Source organism: Lissotriton vulgaris, chromosome 6, assembly GCF_964263255.1.
Source record: "Lissotriton vulgaris chromosome 6, aLisVul1.2, whole genome shotgun sequence".
NCBI lineage: Eukaryota > Metazoa > Chordata > Amphibia > Caudata > Salamandridae > Lissotriton > Lissotriton vulgaris.
Genome location: NC_141694.1, coordinates 325,695,681 through 325,721,310, shown reverse-complemented (window position 1 = coordinate 325,721,310; position 25,630 = coordinate 325,695,681). Strand labels below are relative to the sequence as shown.

The 25,630-nt window shown below is 44.3% G+C and overlaps 1 protein-coding gene across 2 annotated transcripts in view; it reads left to right on the top strand.

Annotated features, from left to right (window-relative positions):
• Positions 1-25,630, top strand: part of TAF1B (TATA-box binding protein associated factor, RNA polymerase I subunit B) — a 909,612-nt gene that overhangs the window by 619,766 nt on the left and 264,216 nt on the right. For both annotated transcript variants that reach the window (XM_086926356.1, XM_086926357.1), the window contains exons 12-13: positions 10,130-10,220; positions 20,764-20,834. In XM_086926356.1, the coding sequence (XP_086782482.1) occupies positions 10,130-10,220; positions 20,764-20,834 (162 nt within the window). The remainder of the gene's footprint in view (positions 1-10,129; positions 10,221-20,763; positions 20,835-25,630) is intronic.

The window sequence follows — 25,630 nt, the reverse complement described above, 5'->3', positions numbered from 1 at the left end:
TGCAGATTGAAGATTGTGCTACGGGCTGAGCAGAAGTGTGGCTGGCCCACCAGGGCCCTAGCTGCCGCATTCTGCACCCGTTGAAGTCGCAAGACTTCCACCTGGTTGGCGCCCAAGAACAGTGAGCTCGCGTAATCGAGCCTCGATAGTACGCTAGCTTGGATCACCATCAAAAAATTTGAGGATAGGCCTCAAGCCACGCAGAATGCCGAAGCACATGGATGCCACCTTCTTAGTGTGGAACGAGAAGGTTAGTTTGGAATCCAACCAGACGCCAAGATTTTTTAGTTCGGAGACAGGTTTTGGGGGAGGTCCCAGCTCCTTAGGCCACCAGCTAGCACCCCACAGATCAGGATGTTTCCCCAGCACCATCACCTCAGTTTTGAGGGCGTTGAGTTGTAAACAATTGGACGTAAGCCAGCTAGCAACGGCCCTCAAACCATCCGCAAAGTTTGATGCCAGTTGGTCAGAGTCCCCGTTAAGAGCCACCGCCAACTGGGTATCATCGGCGTATGATACCATAGTGAGACCCCAACTCTTCGCAACCTCCGCCAAAGGTTGAACGTAGAGGTTGAAGAAAGTGGGGCTCAATGCCGAGCCCTGCGGGACTCCTTGAGTGATGGCGTGGGGCTTGGATCTGAACGGTGGCACTACAACCGGAAAGGATCGTTCCGATTGAAACCAATCCAACGCCCTGCCTGAAATACCAGCCTCACCAAGCCTTCGAATAAGAATGGTGTGAGATACAGTGTCAAAGGCGGCACTGAGGTCCAAGAGGACCAGTGCCGCCGTTTGACCTGCATCTAGTACAGAGCGGAGATGTTCAACCATGAATAGAAGTGCTGTCTCTGTACTATGTCCAGATCTAAAACCATTCTGTGTAGGATCTAGAAGATGTGCAGATTCCAGATGGTTTGTTAAGATGTTATTCACATGGGCCTCTGTAATTTTTGCCACCCAGGGAAGGAGGGAGATGAGTCGATAACTCTCCGGCTTCAACGGATCCAATCCAGGCTTCTTTATGATGGGCATGACGCAGGCAGCCTTCCAACTAGGTGGAACTGAACCGATGGTAAGGGATTGCTGCATACAACTGCACGTTATTTAGGGCTATCTCTCCCCAAACACCTTTTGGGTTGGCTGAGAGATTCCATCTGTTAACTAACGCAAATAAAACAGATATCCTCTTGTTTGATCATTCTGAAGGAGAATGGTAGTGCAGCTGCTGGCCTCAGAATCTCCCATCCCTTTAGGGGCTCGCATCATTAGCCAGGAATTTAGGGGTGAAGATAGATGACAAACTGTTGTTCTCTTATCAAATTACCTCTGATGCCGCCATCTGTTTTTCCCTCCTGAAATCCCTTAAAAAATTCCTGGATCTTCTGTCCTTGAAGAAATGTAAGACAGTGGTCCACACATTGACCACTTCGAGACTGGACTATGCTAATGGTCTCTATCTCGTTCTCCGAGACAAGCGGACTAAGAATTTGCAAGCGGTACAAAATGCTGCTGCAAATTAGACTTCATTTTGAAAGTGCACATTTTCCATTACCTGCGGGAGCTACACTGGCTACTTTTAAAAACAGGATGTGTTTTAAAGGTCTTACCATCCTGCATCAGGCTTTTTATTTGAGAGGTTCTCAGTATCTGATTACAAGAACTAAGCTCTATCTTACTTACATTCAGCCTCCTGCCCTCTGCAACTACTCTGCTAGTCGGGAAATAAATGTTCACACTTTATAAATGTCAGTGCTACATATAATTTACCTATAGAATTGTATTACAACTATTTAAAGTGGGCACATGCCCAGATATCCACTGGTGGATAATCGGGTGGATAATCGATTGTCTACAGACGCTTTGACCTTTTTCACGCATTTTTGGGAACTGGCTTTGGCTGTAAGCCACAACCTACTTTGAAACATAGCTCGCAACCCATATCAGGTGCTCTCACTCTTTTTATTGTTTACCAGGGTATAATACCCAAAACATAGTGATTTGTAAATGGTGAACCATTCACACCAATTCACACCCACACTTGCTTCCTGCTGTATACGACTATGGTGTTATCAGTGATTGGGATGTCAACAGTGAGGTCATCATTGACGTCACTTAACATGTTCTGAGTGATGTAATATGTGAGGTGATAAGTGTAGCATCACAGGTTTCAAGTATAGTGTTTTTGTTTCGTTTTTAAGCAGGATTTTTTGTTGTTATTTCTACACTTAAATATAACGTCATTTTAACCTTTGTTTTTTTCCAGATGTGTGTGTGTGTGTGTGTGTGTGTGTGTGTGTGTGTGTATATATATATATATATATTCACAGAAAAAACCATAGGTTTTACACACGTTATAGTTAGGAAGTAGCATTTAAAAAACCTATGAAATTCACTGAAAAAACCATAGGTTTGACACATGTTATAGTTAGCTGGAAATTTTACTGACATAAAACCAATGAAATTCCACGTTATAGTTAGTTGGACTCACTATAACTTGCGCGTGCAATGCACTGCTGATGACGTCACATATTACATCACTCATGACATGGTCAGTGACATCACTGATGACACCATCCTTGTGACATAGTGACAGACCTCCTTTCACTGTAATGTAACCCTTGAGACACATATTCAAAAATAGAAACTAAAATTTAAAAAAAATGGAGATACCTATATCAGTTACAACAAGCAATTCAGTAATTCCACTATCTATATACACATCCACTCATTCACCAACAGTTCTATATAGTCACTCATACATATACTCACTCATCATATGAAGTGATACACCTATACATCCTGTTACACACCGACAGTCATCCAAAAGTTACTCACACACATATTCACACGTGCAAATAAACTATTGAACATCCATTTATTTGAATATAGAGTTATACACACACTTCCACCTTACTTCTATTGAAAATTACACATATTTATTCTCTTAAACAATCACTTATAGAAACACATACTTATTTAAACAGGAACTCTTACAATCTCTTACTCTCACATATACTCACTTATATACATCAATATTCATATATACTAGATTAAAACATATGTAGTTACTGATAAAGACACTAGTGAGACAGTCATTCACTCACTAACAAACACATATACACACTCATCCACCCATACAGTCCTGTACATATGCTGTCTTCAAAACACATACAAACAGAGAGTCAGTCACTCATGCATCTATGTGCTAAGTAATACCCCCACCAAACCATATAGACACTCATACTGATACTAATAAAAATATCTAATAACCCATATACATACGCATGTAGCTACTTACCAACACATGTAGCCACTTATACACAAAGGGAAACACTAATATATATATTTAAATATTTAAACATTACTCACTAATATTTATTTTTCAGAAAGACACATATTCACTGGATGGTGTCATCAGTGATGTCATGAGTGATGTCACTGACCATGTCATAAGTGATGTAATATGTGACGTCATCAGCAGTGCATTGCACGCGCAAGTTATAGTGAGTTCAACTAACTATAACGTGGAATTTCATTGGTTTTATGTCAGTAAAATTTCCAGCTAACTATAACATGTGTCAAACCTATGTTTTTTTTCAGTGAATTTCATAGGTTTTTTAAATGCTACTTCCTAACTATAACGTGTGTAAAACCTATGGTTTTTTCTGTGAATTTCATTGGTTTTTAAAATGCTAATTCAGAAAAATGTCGTGTATGCAACCTATACTTTTGGCAATAAAGTTCTGGTAATATTTTTTTCGAAAACAAGCCGTTTTCTTCACTGTTCAAGTTGCATAGAGACTCCTTGTAAAGCGATACAGAATTCGAAAGTCTGTACCTTGCCTTTTTTTAAACACATTAAAATTTGTCTGTAAATAAAAATAGCCTTACTAAACTTTCGTGCGCGACCCGGTGTGCGCACTCGGCAACAGTTGTCAATAAAATGGATATCGCATTTCCAGGCTTTCGTGCGCGACCGAGTGCACGCACCTGCCTATATATTTCGTGAAAACTTTGCAATTTGAACTTTCCAAAAACAGCTCCAGGAGCATATTATAAAGGGCGTTTATCGGCTTTCGATCGTGCGCGACCGTGTGCGCGCACCCGCCTATATATATTTCGGGAAAAGCTCGCGATTGCAACTTATTAAATTTCTTCATACACCCACCATAGAACTTATACTACTCAGAAGATATATTAAATCCGGATATGTTTCGATTTACTCCTCTTCACGTTTTGAAATTGGACCGCTACTTCCAACCAGATACTATCACCGCGTACACGTCCTGAGACGCGCATGTGAAGTCATGTGACTTGAAAACAACACTTCCAATTGGTTCCTAGTAGTTTCTATGCTGCGTCAATACCTACGCCTGCTTCAAACACATGCACAGTTTTGAAACAGCATGGGCCTGAAAGTCACTGAGTGAAATATCATACATTACAGTCAGCCACTTTCAAGACGCATTCCTTCAGAGGAACACTTACCGTTTATTAGAGGTAGATCGTCCGACTCCACCGGAAAACACCCCTAATAAAAAAGACATATATATAAAATGCGGACTAGCCGCTGTATCGTACTAGCAAACTTTAACTTAAAAATCGTTAGAGAAAACAAAAGGAATCGAACAAAATCAATAGGCCACTGATAGGATCTCTTTTTGACCTTGCTAAAATAGAAACATTAGGAACAACCCCTCATGAGAAATATGAAACTAGTGAAACTAGTGAGAGAAACCGAGCTCGACGCCATCTTGCCCCCTTTTAGGCCCCATCACGAACATAGATAGCCCTACATAGCAAAACGTGATCTTATCGCCTGCCCAACTTCAGATCTGACCCCCCCCCTTTTGCTCTCATGTCCTGTCGGAATGTCCGGCTGTAGATTACATCACATGTTCCATTTGGGAGGGGAAACGACATCAGAGCGACAAATATTAGAAATATACCACACGACAGCAAAATAACAGATTAAAACGTTTTTATTCTTGAACAAAAATATATTAAAACAACTATGGAGAACCATTACGCGAATAGTCCGGAGGCGACACCATGCGCCAAGGCCTGTCCCCAGGATGAACCAAGGAATCCGTTCCTGGGACCGTGGCAAAGAGCAGCCGGTCGCCATCGGCCAGAGAAGGCATGGGCCCGACCCGAGATGTAGTTGTCTTCCCATTCTCTTCCTCTTTCGGCGCCTTGCAGGCCACGAGGGGGGGATGTCTTGCATATGCCTCCGACCCCCCCCCCCCCCCCCCTCTCTTCATCGCCTGGTCCGGCCATAACAAATGTCAGCAAAACGCCGTGGGGTACACTGGGAGGGAGAGACGGCGCGGACGATAATCTTTCGGCGCCTTGCAGGCCACGAGGGGGGATGTCTTGCATATGCCTCCGACCCCCCCCTCTCTTCATCGCCTGGTCCGGCCATAACAAATGTCAGCAAGACGCCGTGGGGTGCACTGGGAGGGACAGGCGGCGCGGACGAGCCTCTCCCGCCTCCCCATGTGCAGGCCCCTCACCTGCACCCCCAACGCTCCACGCACCCGTCAAAGGACTCGTCCACTCTTGCGGTGCAGCGACGCTCCATGCACCTGGCAAAGGACTCGTCCACTGTGGCGGTGCAACGATGCTTCGCCCGACAGGCTTGAGTCCATCAGCTCCTGCAACCCAGTGACTGCCGGTGGTTGCAGATCTTTCCTTTCAAAATGCTGCCAACAATATTTTCTGAATGGCGTAGCCACGAGACGTTGGCGCTCTCATGCTGACGCCAGCCTCAGTTTGAATGACCAACAATCCGGGGCGCGGCGCGGAGCGCGTAACGTAAGCATAACAGGTCATGTGACTTGTTAAGGCTTTTCATTGGTTTAGAAATATTTTTATGAGCATATTTGACTATTTTATTAAAGACACTACACATAACCTGTTTTTCAAGTTATGTTTAATTTTAAATGAAACGGTTTACATTTTCACTTTTTATTTCCAGTAAATTTGAAAAATAAATGTTTATAGTTCCATATGCTGAAGCACGTCAGCTTCCCACCCTATGTCATACAATTCTGACAAATCGGCATCCTCATCATGTTCTTCATCATCCTCAGGATTTAAATCATCTAAGGGTTCCACTTCCACTGACGTTTCAATGACATGTTCAACAATAAGATCGAGACCAACGGATTGCTCATTATCACTCATGGTTAATGTCCTTATCTTTAAAGAAAGAGAACAACAATGAGATGTTGCAGAGTAAGAGACAAATCTCAGACACTATAATAGTAAAATTGTTTAACAACAGTAACATTTTGCAGCTATTATTTAGACATGTCCAGCGATGCTGAGGAGGTGAGTCCTATGTCCAAGTTTTCAGTGAACAGGACTCATCTCTTTTTAACCTTCGATAAGCTTCACCAACTCTGTGTCCCCTGCTCATACTTAAATGTAAAGGAGCAGATTTATGTTAACTGGCGCATCCCCAGAGATGCACCAGTTAATGTGCACCGCTGCTCTGCCACCCATGGTGTGCCGCATTTACAATGTGGAGCGTCAGAAAGTCTACAAAAGCCGTCGGCAACGGCCTGGGGTGGAGAACCATTACGCGAATAGTCCGGAGGAGACACCACACGCCAAGGCCTGTCCCCAGGATGAACCAAGGGATCCGTTCCTGGGGCCATGGCAAAGAGCGGCCGGCCGCCATCGGCCAGAGAAGGCATGGGCCCGACCCGAGATGTAGTTGTCTTCCCATTCTCTACTTTTTTCGGTGCCTTGCAGGCCACAAGGGGGATGTGACATACCTAATAGTATAACTCATATATATCCGACCTCCCCCTCTCTTCATCGCCTGGTCCGGCCATAACAAATGTCAGCAAGACGCCGTGGGGTCCACTGGGAGGGAGAGGCGGCGCGGACGAGCCTCCCCAGATGGAGGCCCCTCAGCTGCACCCCCAACGATCCATGCACCCGGCAAAGGGTTCGTACTCTGTGGCGATATAGGGACACTCCACGAGCCCAGCAAAGCGTTTGCATACTCTGGCGGTATAGGGACGCTCCACGAGCCCAGCAAAGGACTCGCCCACTGTTGCGGTACAGCGATGTTCCACGAGCCCAGCAGGGTCTCGTCCACTGTGGCGGTGCAACGATGCTTCGCCCGACAGGCTTGAGTCCATCTGCTCCTGCAACCCAGTGACTGCCGGTGGTTGCAGATCTCCTAAAAATGGCGGTCGACTTTGCAGGAATGGGCCTGGCGTGAAAAGTTGGCCTGGTCACCTGTTAACCAGAAAATGGGCCCCTGTCTTTCCTTTCAAAATGCTGCCAACAATATTATATCAAACTCTGCATCGGTACTTACTTATAAATGCAGAAACAACTCAATTAACACAAGGGCTCTTTTCAGAGCCACCTTATATCAAAGCACTCAAACTTCTGATTTATCTCCATTTTCACACTTTTGTAAATAGGTGTGCGCGCCCGAGTGCGCGCACCCCGCAACTTTTTCGAGGAAAAAATATATATATTTTCGCTTTTAAGGACCTTACTGCACACCCTGAGAAAACCTACGCAGCAAAACAATCTCTACCTTCTCCCCTTTCCATGTTCCAACGCTTTGAAATGACAATATATTTACTCGCAGTGACAAAATGGCGGTCAACACTTCCTGATTTCCTTCGAATCGAACGTTAACAGACGTCACGCAGCAAAAAAAAAATCCGCTCACGCGCAGCCACTTGGGTGCGCGCACGCATGCGCGCCTATAGATATATAATTGACTTTAACTTTAAGTTTCTCAACAACTACTGAACGGATTTACACCATTCCAAAAAAAGCGTAATCTGCGAGCCGGACTGTACAGTTTTGCCAAATTTCTTATAAATCCATTCACCCGTTCGACCTGTAGCCGAGTCTAAAGGTCCTATGGAAAATAACATGGAGAAAACACGTTTTGGGACCCCCCTTTTATCTCAGCCCCCACTTGACCAATCCCCCCCCAAACTTTTAGGGAAGGAGCGCAGCGGACTGAGCCATCTTCTTTGAGAAATTCGCTAAGATTCTTCAACCAGGGCCAAAGTTATTCCAAATAGAATGTTTAGGATTTCCTATGGAAAACAATCCTAACTATAACTACCTACTGGCGACTGCCAGTAGGTAATATATATATATATATATATATATATATATATATATTCACTTCTACAATATTGTACTTGGAAATATTTTTGCTGCAGTAAAATGCCTTAAACAGCAGTAAAGTCAATTTCCTAGATCTTGAGATAAGAACAGAGCAAGGGAAAATACATACACAGCTATTCAGAAAGCCCACAGCTGGTAACTCTATATTACACTCGAAGAGCAGTCATCCACCACAGCTAATTTACAGTATTCCCTACGGAGAATTAATACGTATAAAACGTAATTGTTCGTCAGAAGAAGATTACATCAGGAATGCCAATGAGAGTGTAGAGAGATTCAGAGTACGAGGTTATGGGGGAGAAGTGTCTGGAAGAAGCTCAGAGAAAAGTGAAAAACATCTCACGGCAGGAAATGCTAAAAACCAAAGTAAAGGATACTGACAAAGATGGAAAGTTCAGATTTATCACTACCTTCTCAGAAGGGGCAAGTGTATTGAGAACAGTGTTAAGGAAAAACTGGAAACTGTTAACAACCGATCCAGTAATAGGAACAGACATCCCGAGCCAACCGATGGTAACTTACAGGAGGGCGAGAGCATTAAGGAACACCTTAACAAGTAGTTACCTAACACGCCCAGTGGAACAACCATTTGGTAATCCAAAACCAGGATTCTACCCATGTGGGCGTTGTAAGGCATGCAAACACAGTAAAAAAGTAATGTCTTACCAGGTGAGAGGAGAACTACGTAAAATCGAAACATTTCTAACATGCACAACTCCCTACACTGTTTATTGTCTCGTTTGCCCCTGTGGACTGCGTTATATTGGCAGCACAGTGAACCCCACTAAGATGCGCATCCTGGAGCACCTCAGGGCTATTACTAATTGTGATCCGTCGTAGCCAGTAGCAAGGCACTATAAGCAACATCATAAGAGCAACAGTGAGCTACTGGTGTACTTTGCATTAGATCATGTGCCAGCGAGCCCAAGAGGAGGTGACAGATTAATGAAACTGAGAAGATTAGAATCCAGACATATAATAGATATTGGCACCAAGAACCCCGGGTCCTGAATAGCCATGAGGAGATGACAGTACATATGGGATAGGGGGCTCCATGCTCCAAAGAAAGTCGTGTAGTAAGAAAAGACCCTTAAGAATCCTCAAATAATATGAAAATGTATGTTTTATATTTTAATTTGGTTTAAGGTAAAGGGTATTATAATTTACACTGTGTGTTTTGTAAAAAATAAGTCTAGAGAGGCAGAGAATCAGAGGAATTGTCAATTATTGAGAGGTTGACCTTGCTGCTTAAGCCCATCCAGGGCTAAATAATGGGGAATGCCAAAATTGTATAAAATTGCATAAAATTGTTCTAATCGCAATAATGTAAACAGGACACAGTCAGCGATTACGAATCGAAAATGTAGAAAATAAGGTCACAGCAAGTAATTTAAAGGTGCCCATCCAGGGCAAAATGAATTGTATTACGATTATAAAATGCTGTATATAACCAATCCAATATGTCACACAAGAATGATGTATAAGTCCTCTCTCTACCTCTATGACTAAATATGACACGTGAGGGGTATTTAAATGAGAAAAAAATGGTGATTCAGTGTACCACTGACAAAGGCAGTAGCCAAAACGCGTCTGGTGCTCTGAGGGTCTGAAATAAAACTTTGATCCTCCTCCCGTGAGTGCTCTCTCTTCTTTGGCGAAGACAAGAAGGAAGTAGCTACGATATATACATATATATATATATATATATATATATATATATATATATATATATATATATATATATATATATATATATATATATATATATATATATATATATATATATAATAAAAAAAATGTTCACTTCTACAATATTGTACTTGGAAATATTTTTGCTGCAGTAAAATGCCTTAAACAGCAGTATCAAGTGCTTAATAAAAATATACTTTAAGTACTTCTCATTTGTCCCTTGACCTAAATACACTTGTGTTTCTTCTGTTTTGGAGTTTAGGTGTTTGTTGGTTTGATTTCAGAAGGTGGTACAAGACTATGAAGTTGTCTCTGGATGAAGCACAAAAGAAAAAGGAGGAAGAATTTGCAAGGTAAATTGAAGAAGTGTGGGATTCTTTACTGGCCAAACTGATATATTGTGTATTTATCTTGTTTGTGCATTAGTTCTGAAGCAGTTATTTCTGAAGCACTTGCAAGTTCTGTATTATTCTTTAAATCTAGATCCGGGGATAGTTATAAAGAGAAAAGGCCATAATTTAAGTTCGATTTCTAAACTAGGTATTTTTTTAGAAGCAATCCAATACCTAGAATGGCCTTGGCAGGGGCTGGGACAATGGGTCTGTCTCCTCCTGTTGGTCTCAATATGTTATGGCGTAGTGCTACACATGAAAGTGACTTTGCTACCTGTAGCACTTCTTTTTTTGATTACTGTATCTTCCTTTGAACAGCTCTATCCTAGTTCTAAGTTTCTCTCTTTCTTTTGGATCTTTTTGCTCCCAAAAAGTAAGCGCTAGTCATTATTATTAGTATTTCTTTTATTATTGTTATATTTTTTGTATTTTAAGCACTGTTAACCTATGCTGGCCTCAGAGAATTTGGGGCGAGAGTTCATGTAGGGGGAGTGTGATTAAGTGGTTATTACCTTTGTAATACAATTCATCTCTAGCATGTGTTTTATAGAACCTTACTCCCCTCTAGCACTGATGGGCAGTAGCTGGAGATAGCACCTGTTGATAATGTACTACAAGATGACATAACCTTACTAGCAGGAGTCCACAGGACCAGAGAGAAGAGCCAGGTTGCCGTGGGTGATTAAATGGCAGTACATAGCTTATAGTTTATATCTTGGGGGCGGTTGTGGAGAAGATATGGTTATCCAAATGCCATGGTGAAGAGGTGAGTGATTAATAGGGATAGTCTGATTTTGAGGTAGTCACTGTGTGGTCTCAGTTAGAGAAGAAGGGCTTTCCACCAGGAGGATCTTTTGACATGCAGAGACCAACCACTGTATCTACTGGACCTGAACGATCAAGCTGACAGTACGTACTGGTTAGCGGACCAAAGACATTTAGTCAGATAGTAAGGGACAAATACGTTTGTGCACAAAGTAAAGTTTGTCAAAGAACACTATTGTAGTGTGACATTGTGTTACGATCCTTGTTTTTTTTGTAAAGCTCAACTTCCAAAAGTCCTTGATTCGCTTCTTTATCTCCAAACAATCACATGTCTGATTATCTACAATAGATAATGTGTATCTAAGGTAGTTAAGGGATTTAAGGGCCAAAGTGATACGGTCCTGCCATTTCAAGGCAAATTGCAGGAAAGCTGCATAGTTTTGAACTTTCTGCAGTTTTGAAAAGAATGTGTGAAGAGGTCAATATATATACTTTTATAATAATCAAGGTGTGAGATAACTGTAGCGAAGATTAGAGTTTTTCTGAAAGCAGTGGAGCAATAGCAGACCCATATGAGAAGGCATAGAGAGAAGATACAATTATCTGGTGTTAGTGAAAGGTTGCCAATGAAGATCACTCCCACTGACATATCTTATATACCAGCATACATAGTTAGTGTATTTGTAATATCTGTAAACATTGAGCTGTGTTGAAGATAGGAGTGAGTCCTGAGGTTTGACACGTCTAATGTTGACTATACCAGAGCAGAATGATCCTACTTTGAAAGGAGGAAGTGAACTTTGGTAGTGCTGTGCGGCCATGTGGAGTGGACAGTTTTTCAATAAACCCCTTGTCAAACATGGTGACAAAGATGGCCGAAAGATCCAGTAGGATCAGTGCATAGTGAAGCCCGTTCCCTGAGAGTAGAAAGGCCCTTCCCTAATATATGATAGAGGGGTCTCTTTATCCCTAAGGGTTGTGAAGTCTGATGGAACTCCCTTTCAAGGCAATTTTACTCCATGGACTATATTATAAAAGTGCTGTGGTGACGTGTCACACTTATTGCACCCATTGCGTACTATGGTTTTACAGATGGGATGGCAGCTGTTTGTGCTGCCGTTCTGTATTGCACATCGATCGCACCAGTGATAAATGTGGGCAGGCACGATCTCAGGGGCGTGCCCTTATTTTCGTGACCCATGCAAAGGAAGGGAACACTTTGATTTTGCTCCTGTGCCCTGTTAAAGATGCAGGCGCAGCGGCAAAGATACTGTCAAAGGGCGGCCTGGCGGGCCTGTACTTACAGGTAGTGCACATTCAGTGCATCCCCCTGAGGCCACCCCTTGAAAGGGATTGGTTGCCGTCACCTACGACACTGGCCTTTAGGGAATCTCTCTTATAATTTCAATCACATGTCCAGTTGGCTCCTGCACAATAAAAATCGGAGCAGTTGCTTAAAACAGCTTGTCCACCTTTCTCTAATACGCTGTTCCCTATGCAGGTGTGGGTTCACTTATACTCTGGGATACGGAGCACTGTTCCACTCTGTTTTTGGTGCACACACATAAGTGTGCAGTGCCACACAAAGATTCAGGTGAGATGACAGTTTGAGTTTGTCAAACGTTTCAAGCATTTTTCCAATGCAAATTCAACCTCAGATTGGTCTGCAATTTGCGATGTTGATTCTGCCGGTGTGTGTTTCTTTAGGATGGGTGTGATTATTGCAAATGTAAGTACATGAGTGATAACTTCACTTCATAGGGAGTTATTGAATAGGTTGGGGATGACTGAGGTACATGTTTGGGGCCTTGACTATGGTTACTGACTTTAGCGGTAAGTATGTCTCAAAGCTGAGAGAATCTCTTGAAGGTGATCAAGATATTACTTATATTTGGGCACAGGCTCAAACTCATACAGCGAGCTTGCACAGGAAGGAATAGAAGAGTAGATATGATTCAGTGACCTTGGAGCAATAAAAGCAATGTGAGACTCAGGCTTTCAGTTTTATTGATAACAAAAGATAGAAGATTGTCCCAAAGTTCAACCAAGAGAGCTGACAAACTGGAGGATGAACGGGATTCTTAATAATCCAGAACAGTTCTTTGGTGATGTTAGAAGATTCATGAATACATGCCTGGAGATATTCTTTCTGTGGAGAAGTGTGGCTCAGGGGTTAGAGGTGGCAGACCCGGAAGCTGAGATCGGCCCTGGACCAGGGTTCAATTCCCCGCCTCGGCGGGTCTTGGGCTCAAAAATTCCACGGACTTGATAATTCTTGCTCCGGTGCCTTCTCGACTCACGGGTTCACACTCTGCGACTCTGGGCAATAGCTTGCTTAATCTCCACAACGGCCCCTCGCGGCGGGATGCCTGGCTTTCACCTTGTGGATACCCTGCCGGGGTTATCTCACAGGGGAATACCAGGACGGGTTCCCTAAGCAAGCGCCGGGAAACCCTTTGTGGGTAGCTGCGCGCTATATAAGCTCAAATACATTTACATTTACATTTCTGTACCCTTGCACAACCCAATTAATATGCCCTGAATTGTGTCTAACAGGTCTTGCCCACTCCAGCTGATAGCTCGGTTTTGTTCCAGTGACTTAGGTGCAAAAGTGATTTTCAACCACGTTTCGATAACAGCAAGTAGTTGGAAGTCATTGTTCAGGATAAGACTGAAGACAGTGGATGTAACAGGTGTTTTAACTGAAGTTGTGGCATTGACAAGGGTGCCCTGTAAAGCATTAGGAGAAGACTGTAACACTACCGAATCACCCAGACAGGAATAAGGGGGGCAGGCGTGAATGAATGTTGAGTGTAGCCAAGGAAGTGGGAGAAGGAGAAGAGGTGGCTGAAGAGGGCCAACATTGAGTTGTCTCTTTAGCAAAGAAGATTGGAAAAGCAGGGACAGAACTGTTTTTGGTATTCCTTTCCGTTTTTGAAGGTTTGAATGGTGATCCGAAAACGGAACTGTTTCGCTTCGATCATAAGCATTCTGTTGTCTGTGATTAGGATATTTATGGGGTTGTGTCAGTTAAAAGATACTCCGAGCCTCCAGCCGCCACAATAATCATTTATTTTGTGTGAGAAGATGTTGGTTAGTCTTTTTCTTAGCGTAGTTGTCTTGGTGTAGAACATAAGGATGGTTTTAGTATTGTGTATTACTTGATTGGGATAGTTGTCTGCAATTATATAGCTATAATCATAGTCAACCTACGTTTCTATTTTCACTGTTTTGAGGTGGTGGAAGATGAGCAGAGGTTTGCAAACGTGATAGCCTTAGATAGTAAGGTTTGTCCCCAGAGGATTCGTGTGGCCTTAAGGAGTATGCAATGAATTAGTATGGCACATTTTGGACAGTAACTGTACTTCCACACATTCATTTGGACCATTATAGCAAAGCAGGTTCAATCCCCAGGCATAGATTTAGAGCCATCCACACATTCCAATCAATTAACTTAATGACTGATTCTAACAACTGTTGGAGTATGACAATCCCATTTAGACCATATTTTGTGGTAATATCAGGCTTTCATAGCTGTAGGTGTGGGCAGATGGTAGTCAAAGCTTTCATCTGGGACTATTGGTGATATAGAGTGCCCTTTGGAGGTACAGTTGGAATCTTACAACTCCTTATTTGATCCTTCACATATAGTTGATCCTGGTGCTAATCAAGACTTTGGATGATGTAGCGTACACGCTGTGAAATTCTGTAAAGAAGTCATTTGTGGGGTTTGCAAATAATGCTCATAAAATTGAACAGGTGGGCGAAGGGAGTTGACTTTCCAGCAACATATGCAGCAAGATGTGTAGGCCGATCGAACATTCACCATGCTTGTACAACAAGAATAAGAACTGTAATCTGAATGACAGAGCACAACCCAAACACGTTATGAAAGGGACGCCACTTGATAATGGTATGGTCAGAACGCCTCCAGGTGTAGGCAGCCTGTCCAAGAAAGTAACCTCTTCGGTCCCTCCATTCGTAGTTTGCTATTATGGCGTTTTCACCAATATTGAAGTAGAAGATCGGTTTGAATTTCTATGAGATTTTTCACTCCTATATAACTACTACGAAGGTCCGCTCCACAAAGATAATATTTCCGATCGAAACGGGCCACAGACCCTCCTCTCTTAACAGCTGGCTTCGACAGTATCAACGCCGTGAGGGGCCTCGTATTACGGATGCTTCACCTCACTGATGTTTACCTGACTGTGGGCCCATTACTCTCCATTGGATGTATATTTACACTACATATTTGCAGAACATCCAGTAGCTTGGCAACGATATTACTGCTTCAGAACACCCTTTGAGAAGCTTAGAAGCACCTTCACACAATATTTACAACATTTTTAACTTAGCCTTGAAAAAGTCGTCCCTAGACGAAACACGTGTCGACTGTTTTAGTTTTGTCTCTGTGTCAACATTGGAGAAGACTTAAGAATAAAATATTTCTGTTGCATATACAATTGGACTTGTGCTACTAATGTTCTCAGAGCTGTGGGCTCACTTGAGTCCCTTTCATAATGTGTTTGGGTTGTGCTCTGTCATTCAGATTATTGTTTTGGCTATATGAAGGTTTTCTGCATATAGATTAGCACTGTGGATGGCACAGGGCTTGGCATTGAGCACGCTGGAGAATATGCTTTTCATCTTTTAAACTTTGTGGCAAACTTTTACAGAGGTGCTGGCTGTAGTGTACTACCGCCATCGGGTGTTTTTGTAAAAAGAATAAGAACAGCGTGTCCATGTACTGAGAGAAGCATATTAGGGAAGTGGTGACACTAACAGGATCCACTCAATGTCATCAGCTGGCCAAGGGAGTAGTAACTGTAATTTCCAAGCCTAGAAAGGATGCACCAGGAAAACAAAAAGCACCATTCCTGCTTATTTTCAGCAAAATGCTCTGTATTCGCAGAAAAATGCAGGAAGACATATAAGGCTGAGGGGTCACCATATCAGTAGACACATGATGCTTTGGAGTAAGTTGTTCTTGAAGCATACAGGTCTAGGAATGGTGCCCTGAGCATCTTACAGATCAATGTGATGGAACGCTGAGAGAGGGAGCACAAAATGAGACTGGACCAGACATTGGGAACCATCCAGGTATGTTTTATTCCACCTCAGCTACCTGCTTCCTACAACTGCCCCAAGATTTGTGCCCCCAATATTCCAGAACCTTTGACTCTGTGATATATACAGTAACATGTCATTAGCTAACATAGAATAGCTAGATAGCATCCCTTTCCCCTTTTTTCAACACCAAATGTGGCAAATAGCAAACAAATAAAGAAAGTAAAAACAGAAAACAAATTACAGTAAGACAGATAAAAGATCAAATATATCCTAATCTATACATAGCCTTTCAAATAAAGTGGCCTCCTGGAGATTCTCTTGGGAAGCTTCAAACCACAAGTAGCAGTGTCCCCATAAATAGTACAGTAAAGCTGATCTTTACTGAGATCAGAACACTTTTCCAAATTGGAGAAGTGACCTTTCAAAAAAATAATTCACTTAACATTCCAAGTTCTGCCATCTGATGTCTTAACTGCATTTTAAAGGTCTTAGTGATCTCTTAAGTCCAGATAACTTTGACCATGGCTTAGGGCCACCTGGGGCACAAATCTTCACCCAATCATGCATTTCACATTTGTTTCTTTTACAGCATGTCTTTTGTCAAACACTTTGTTCCTTTCAACCATGTTGTCAGGCTCACACTTTCCCCACATGTTCCCCACAGAAACACACACACAACTCTTATTTCACTTCATTCAGGAACTCGCTGAGTGTTGGCCTACCTTCCGCTAAACAATTCAAAAGCAAAGGGGCAGATGTATCAAGATACCATTTTGCACTTCTCAAATAGCGATTGTTAAGGAATCGCGCTATTTGAGAAGTGCAAAATGGTATGTATGTAGAATTTCGCTATTTATTAGCGATTCCTTAATTACGATTAGCAAATTGCTAATCGCAATTAAGGAATAATTTCCCATTCATTTCTATGGGCCAGGAGGCCCATAGGAATGAATGTAAAATTATACTCAATTTGCGATTAGCAATTAGCTAATCGCAAATTGAGAATAATTTCAAGGGTGCAAGGGTGTCTTAAGGACACCCTGCTGCACCCCTGAATTTGATGTGTACGCATATGGCGCACATACATGCCCTATGGGCATGTATGAGCGTCATATGGCACCTTTAGAATTTTAAAAAAGTGCTTTTTGAAAAGAATTCGCCAATTACCACCAACTACAAGTTGATGGTAATTTGTGAATTCTTAGTCAAAAATCGCAACACTGAAGTGCTTAATACATTTCAAATAATAAATCGCATTTTGCCATTTCTTAAAAGCCTCGCAATATTAAGGAATCGCTAAATTTGCGATTCCTTAATATTGCGAGGCTTTTTGCATGATACATTCCAAATCCCGTTTTATTTGTCGCAAACGCTGCTATTTTCCGAATCGCAGCGTTTGCGACAAAAAAACAGATGATACATCTGCCCCAAAATGCCCAGTGGTAGCATTCGGAGCTAATCTCTATGTAACCGTGCGGGCTTGAACTTTTTTTCCAATCTAGCCCACAGGATTTAGTAATTTGATTTCCTTCTTTTATAGTTTTATTAAACCTTTCTACCATTCCATTGGTTTTGGGATGATAGTTTTCTTATGACTAATATCATAAGCATTCAAGAATTGTCTTACGTCATGAGAGCAAAATGAAACATTATTATCTGCTAAAATACTTTTGAGATACCTTCTTTTCTGAAAAGAGTCTCAAGAAAGCATAGACCAGCCCCAGAAAAGTCAGCTACACATCAAGTCTTAGGCTACCTTGATATAGATCTACCACTGCAAATAAATAAGGAGTCTAGCTTTAATCTCTTAAAGGACCCACCAAATCCATGGCAATCTCTTACCATGGACCATCGGATTGACCTCTACGTAACATAGGAACAGTTCTTACTTTATGAAGGTTGTCGCGCTCCTTACACTCCTAACATTCCTTGATCTTTCCTTCAATTTATAAATCAAGACCAGGACACCAAAAATCAAAGCGAATCCTGACAATGGTTTTGACCATTCCCAAATGGCCTTCATAGCATTGTCGAATACTCTATTACACATTCTACTAGAGGTTACTAATCTTTTCCCTCTGAACATCAGCCTGTCACACAAAGATAATTAATTCTTAATCTTCCAATACAGTTTAACTGGGTCACTCAAAAACCTAGTTTTCAGCCAATCATCTATCATATATATACAGGGCCAATGTTTCACCCTGATCCAGTTCATGTTTCCACTCTTCCTGTTAGGTAACCCCGCACATAACCACACACATACTTTTACCAGACTACACTTCATCGTTCTCATCCCCAGCAATATCTTTGCTGGGGATGAGAACGCCTTTCAAAGATCCATAGGTACAAGTAAATAGTCTTTACTTTCCACTCAACAACTTTTAGAAGGACAGCTCCAAGACCTTAAATACTGTCATCTCTAATCACCCTTTTTCCCTTGACGGAAACCTACATATCTGGAGCGCACCATGATTGAGACTTGACATTCTCAAACTCAGTCATACATTCTTTGGTCCAATTAATCCCCCCTCCTTTCATACAAAGTCTTCTAATTTCCTTGGTTTCAACAGACAGGTTGGGTAAAAACAGTCCATAAAATTCATTAATCCCTAGAAATGAAAGTAATTCATCTTTTTTATGAGGAGCACACAGAGTACAGATAATTTCGCTCCTTTGTTGGACCCTGAATGCCCTAATAAAGATATCTCTTCCCTGCCAAACACCTGTCTACAGTTACAGCCTAAGACCTGCCTTCTTGAATGATTCCAAAACACTACAACTCTGACATTATGTTCATCCCAATTTGAGCCAAAATATCAGAACATCATCCTAAAAACAACACACATCATGCAAAGTCCCCAAAACAGATTGCATCACCCTCTCTAAAACTGAAGCAGCTGAAATTAATCTAAATGGTATACTTAAAATTTCTCATTGGTGTACCAAAACGTGTAGGTTCCTGGAAGTTCCTAGGAGTCCGGATGTAATTTGATCTGATGATAAGCACATGCTAAATCCAAGATTGTGAAGGTTTCAGCATCTGCCAACATCAATAGTTTCTTTTTTATTTGGCAGTGGATACTGATTAACAATAATGTCTTTATTTAAAACGCTCAACTCGATACAGTCTTATTGCTCGGTTTGCCCTCCTAGCCTACCACTCTTTGGCTTCCATTAGTGTGATTACCCCCACTTGCTTTAATCTCACCAACTCATTGCACACAGCATCCTGGACACTGAAAGGCATCCATCTCTTCTAAGCAACCACTGGAACAGTTCTCTGTCTGAGTTTAGTGTTATTAACATCTACCTTCTTTTTGTTTACTTATCCTACGATCTTTTTTAATACCTCTGGAAACTGTAGTAAAATCAGCACAATTATTCACCACCTGACGAACACATATCTGAGGATGTGAATTTGGATCTAAGTATATTCCAAGATCTCTTTTATAGGACTACCTTAAAATAGTCTCTCTTTAGGGCAACCTACATTTTCCAAGACATCTGTGTTACTAACTAACATAACAGCTAACATAAAATAGCCTGATAGGTCAGAAGATGAATTAAGCACTTTTTTAGATTTGTCCACCCAAATATTGTCCTCCATGGGAATGAAGGTGGCATAAATGCAATTAAGGTTTAGTTCTACCCAGGCAGGCCAGCAGGTGATGATTGATTTAGGTCTTAGCCACCATATTTTCTTGCATGACTAACCCATTCTCCCTCTCATGAAATGGCAATAAGGACAATGTGACTCATAAGATGGCTAAAAGCTCTATCAAGCTCAAGGATCTCCACGACTCTAGGGGAGTCTGGACCGATATGGAGACATGGTACACCGTCCTATACTAAAGGACTGTGCTCTGTAGCATAACTCTACTATAGGGCTAAGACATGAAGGTTTTTGCTTTAAGTTACTACAGGCTAATAGATAAGATGTGATGCATCAACCTACTGCTGATCATAAGATCTCAAGATAATTTTGAGAGTAAACAGAGTTTTTTAAAATCCATATTATCTGTCAAGTGTGTACGCTTGCTACTGTCTGAAGGTAGTGGTTGAGGCCATTGCTGTAAATCTGTAAATACACCTATGAATATGTTTGACAAGGTTAACTAAGCTCAAACATAGAAAAAAAACTTGTGTTTAAGCATTAGCTAACCATTTACTTAGTTGTGTGGTGTAGAATAAACTGGTCAGTGCGAAATATTTTATAGCAGGGTCCACTTTCTCATTCAATAAAGTCAAATGGCCAATGACTGTACGATAGAAGGAAAATTAACATTTCCCTAAAGGGTGGGAATAAATCTACAGAAAAATTAAAGTGTTTGGTTTAAAAAATTGCATTGGATCAAGTAATCAACTCAAGAACTCAAAATCGCTACATATCAAATTATACAGTTGAGCTAAGGTTTAAATCTCAAATGAAGCTTGCTCTTGTCTCATATCCTTAAGCAAAGTTGTATTTAAGTAACTGTCATGTTGACAAACTTTAAAAATGACAGCTGCTTATGGGCAGTACCGTCAAGCTTTACATGATAGTACTGTCCGTCTAGGTGCAACATTTGATGGAATAGTGCTTACAACAATATAAGTTTCTATTTGATCTGTTTGGAGACCAGCTTTTCGATATTTGTTGAATTTTATTGTTTTACCCTAACAGGTATACTTGGAAAAGTGAAAAAACACTCTTCTCTACTCTCAGAACCAAACAAAATAAATATAAAAGTAAACGTAAGTATCTTTTATTTGGGATTCTAACTCACCTGCTCCACTTAATTTATTTTTAAATTTACGTTTTAATGGTTGTGCTCTCGTACGCGCACTTTAATGGTCCTAGACGTTCATGATGCAGGTTCCACAGTACATCTTTGCCCCTGCTTTCCATGATCTGTAACGTACTTCACGGTTCACTAACTCAAACCTTTTAGGGCTAGAATCTATGTTGCAGCTGGTTTATGTAGTATTTCTGTTTGAAGCATTACCACCTCATCTGTCTTCATCATCATAGTTTGAGCATTCTGTTGTGCTATAAAAATATCTCTAGACTTCTGTTTCTCTGTCACCCATGCCGAGGTCTCAGTATCTCGAGAGACACTAAGCTCTACATACAAAGATGGCTGCACTGTTTGTGTATTTTGTATTTAGACTGTTTTTAAGGTCCTTCTTATTACCCGTGATGAACGAGGAAGTAATGGTAATGAGTCAGAGGCATCTGAAGAATTACACTCTCACGGTTACAGGCCCCTGTTTGTGTGGATGGAGCATTTCAGCTGGGGATGAGGAGGTGTGTCCTCCTCTGTTGTATTTCTACTGGTGACTGCACCTGTCACCAGCAGCAAGTACTATCCCTCAAAGCATTTTATGTTAGCATATTTTGAACTAAGGACATGCCTTTAAACGATGGAGGGAAGGCAGCAGCAGCGTGTGCACACCTGGGCAGGAAAGGAGCATTTGTGTGCATGCACTTTTGCACCAAGACTGTAGAGCAGAGCGTACAGCCACAGACGCAGTGCGGCTAGTAAACAAGCTGGAAAGACCAGGCATACTCTAAGCATACACATGCACAGATAGACCATTCAAAGCTCAAGGAAAGTTTTTTAACAGGCCCATGAATATGTGAAGCAGTAAGCAGCTTTAGCACTGTGGCGTTCTTTTCTACAAGAAAAGTCACAGCGATGGCACATAGAGAACTGTTTTAAGTAAGGGCAGGTCTTGTGATACTGGTTGTTCCTTGTGCATTGTACTACTATGGTGTAACATAGATATACGACTCTTTATCAAATTCAAGGGACAGCCGCTCTACCATTTTGTCCCGTTGCCTGAGGCCACCTGTGACACAGCTTCACTGGAGGTCAGCAAAGGATTGTTTTCTGGAATTTTTAGATGAGTTTGATTTTGACACCACAAACACATTTCTAGTTAATGATTTCCATACAAATGTTTGCCCAAAAGCAACAGATGAATGTTGTGTTGAAAATAGAATATCTGAAAGAAACAGGTTAGTATTAGATTCCTTACCATATCCCCAAGCGTCAGACTGGATCCGGAAAATTTTGCGTAGCAGTACCCCTGCGCGTCGGTAGGCGTTGTCTGCGGCTCCGCGTTTGTCGTCGGCGTCGTTGGCGCCGGGATGACGTCGTCTGAGTACTTAGACGCCGCCCTCGCACGCTGATGTCAGTTCTTCTTTTTTCCGCGCCAGCAAGCGCAGGTCTGAGGAAAGTGGTACCCTTTAGTCATTTTTTGACTAATCTTTTTCGATCTTTTTGGATCTGTTTCGAGTCATACGACTCCATCGGTGCCGGTAGGGATGCCCGGGTTCAAGCCCTGTGACGACTGCAGCCGAGTGATGTCGGTTACCGATCCCCATCGCCGGTGCCTACATTGCCTGGGGCCCGACCATGATGACAAGTCCTGCCCCGACTGTCGGGCCTTGACGTCGAAGGTTAGGCGGGAGCGGTTCCGTAAGCGCCACGAGCTCCGGCTGTCCGCCCCGCGCCGTTCGAGGTCCTGGTCCGGAAGGAGGTCGAGGGACCAGTCGCGGGGCCGGAGTCATCACAGCTCGGCGACTCGACACCACTCGTTGGGCTCCAAGTCCTCAGGTAAGAGGCACAAGAAGTCGAAGAGGCGTCATCGCTCTTCTGACTCCCCCCGACGCTCGCGTGACGCGGCCGGGGGTTCGGGTGACACCGCCCACGCGGCTCCGCAGGCGTCGCTGCCTGCCCCATACCCGCCGGTCCCTGGGCAGAACGCGACGCCGGAGGAGATCGAAGCCTTCCTCATGGCCATGGGGTCGCTCTCTCCTCCGTTGGGTTCCACGGCGCCTTCGAGCCAAGCGGCCCGACTGGGAGTCCAAGTGGGCCGGGTGCTTTGGCCCCGGCGCCGTCGTGTGCTTCGGCCCCGGCGCCGCAATGCTCCGCGGGATCCGGTTCCAGATCCGAGTCGCCACTGGTCGACCTTACGCCCCCCTCTGGCGTCGGCCCCTAGGGTGTCATCCCCGGCGTCATCCCTGCATGACGCCGTCCCTGGTCAACCCCTCGGTCAGGATCCGCGTCGGAGCGGCATCGCTCGACGCCGCATTCGGCGCCGGCCGAAGAGGAATTCTTCGAGGATCTGGGTCCATCCTTTACCCCTGAATTTCAGGACACGGACGACGAGGGAGACTGGGGGGGTCTGAGGACCCTCTGGCACGTGAGTGCCAGTCATTTCAGGACTGGACACGGGAACTAGGGGAAGCCAGTGGCCTGGATACCTCCCCAGACACTGGTTTTGTCTCCCCTCCTACCATGCCTACGGAGGAGTGGGCTGCTTATAGTGTGGTGCTGACAAGGGTGGCCAAGGCCTTGGCTGTTGAGCTCCCCTTCGCAAAGGTGAGGTCTAACATCCTCACAGAGGTCCTTAAACCGCAGGTAAGCTCCCCAGAGCCTCTACTGCCGTTTAATGAGGCTCTCACGGACGTCCTGTTGGGCACCTGGTCCATGCCAACTACAGGTCCCCCTGTAGATAGGAACGTCGCTAGGCGCCACCTCCCTACTCCGGGCGACCCTAGTTTCTTGGCAACCCACCCCACCCAGAGAGCCTGGTTATCCAGGCCTCTACTTCCAAGTCCACATTCCCGACTGCACCACCAGATTGGGAATCCAAGAGGTATGAACAATTTGGCAAGAAGATGTTCTCCTCCCTTAGTTTGGAATTGTGGTCGGTCAACACTGCGTGCCTCTTGGGCCGTTACACCCACTCTCTGTGGGATACGGACGCGGAAGTGCTGTCTGAGTGCCCGGAGGGAGCCCGGGTGAAGCTCGCTCAAGCCCTCGCGGAGGGAAGAGATGCAGCGCGGTATTCAATACGATGTGGACTGGACACCACGGACTCGCTTGGAAGAGCGATTTCCACGTCTGTGGCGGTTCGCCGCCACACCTGGCTGTGGTCCGCCAACTTCTCGGCCGATGTCCAGAACACCCTTATGGACATGCCGTTCGATGGCAGCCACCTCTTCGGTGGCAAGGCGGATAGTGCGCTGGAACGCTTTAATGACTGCAGGGCTACGGCCAAGTCCTTGGGCCTGTCGGCCCTGCGCCAGCAAACTTCTGCCCAGCGCTCCTTTCATGGCCACGGAAGGGGCGCCCCCACACGTCCTGCCAGCCACGGGCCGCAGACTAACATTCAGCGCGGCAGCGGGCGTGGTCACCGTTACGGCGGTAACAGGGGACAACGGCGCGGCCAGTCCACATCTACCCCCGCAGCATCCGTCTCAAAGCCTTCCTAGTCCGAGCTTTCAGGCCCATTTAACGCCAGCGGGGGGCAGGGTTCACCATCACCTCCTCCACTGGCGCTCCATCACATCGGACAGGTAAGTCTGCAAATCGTCCGAAGGGGCTACTCCCTCCCCTTCGAGGCAACCCCTCCAGCCATGCCACCGCAGTACCACCGTGTGTCGGAGGATCACTTGCAACTTCTGCAAGAGGAAGTTACGGCCCTCTTTGCCAAGGGGGCCATCGAGCGCGTTCCTGGGCCAGAAGTAGGGTGTGGTTGTTACTCCCACTACTTTCTGGTTCCCAAGAAGGGCAAAGGGGGCCTACACCCTATCTTGGACCTTCGGAACGTCAATGGCTTCCTCCGGAAGGAGAAGTTCAAGATGCTGACTTTGGCTCAGGTCTTAGCTGCCCTAGACCTGGGAGACATGATGGTAGCGTTGGACTTGCAGGACGCCTACTTTCACATTCCCGTCCTGCCGGCCCACCGGCGCTACCTGCGGTTCACGGTAGGCCACGAGCACTTTCAGTTTGCCGTGCTCCCCTTCGGCCTTACCAGCGCCCCACGGGTGTTCACGAAAGTGATGGCGGTGTTCTCCGCTCATCTGCGCAGATTAGGGGTTTCAGTCTTCCCCTACCTCGACGACTGGTTGTTGAAGGCGGGCTCGCCCCAGACAGTCGTCAGCCACTTCCAGACAACGGCCGACCTCCTGCACCTGCTGGGGTTCTCCATCAATGTGCCAAAGTCGCACCTGTGTCCCTCTCAGAAGCTCCTCTTCATCGGAGCGGTGCTAGACTCTGTGCAGTTTCGGGTTTATCCTCCCGAACAGCGGGATTGGGATATTCCGGCTCTGATTCCGATCTTTCAGCCGTTATCCCGAGTCTCGGTCAGGTTGACGCTGCGGCTTCTGGGGCTGATGGCCTCCTGCATCCTTCTGGTGCATCACGCCAGGTGGCGGATGCGGGCTCTGCAGTGGGACCTGAAGTTTCAGTGGGCCCAGCATCAGGGCAACTTGTCCGACCATGTCTTGATCTCAGAGGGCACTGCAAGACAGTTGCAGTGGTGGCTCACGGACCGCGATTGGGTCAGCGGCAGATCCCTCTCCCTACCCCAACCGGAGCACGCAGTTGTGACGGACGCGTCCCTCCAGGGCTGGGGGGCCACATGGGAGAGGCGGAAATCAGAGGCCTCTGGTCTCCGGCGGAGTCCCGGCTCCACATCAACCTTCTGGAGCTGCGGGTGATCCGGCTTGCACTGAATGCATTCCTCCCCTCTGT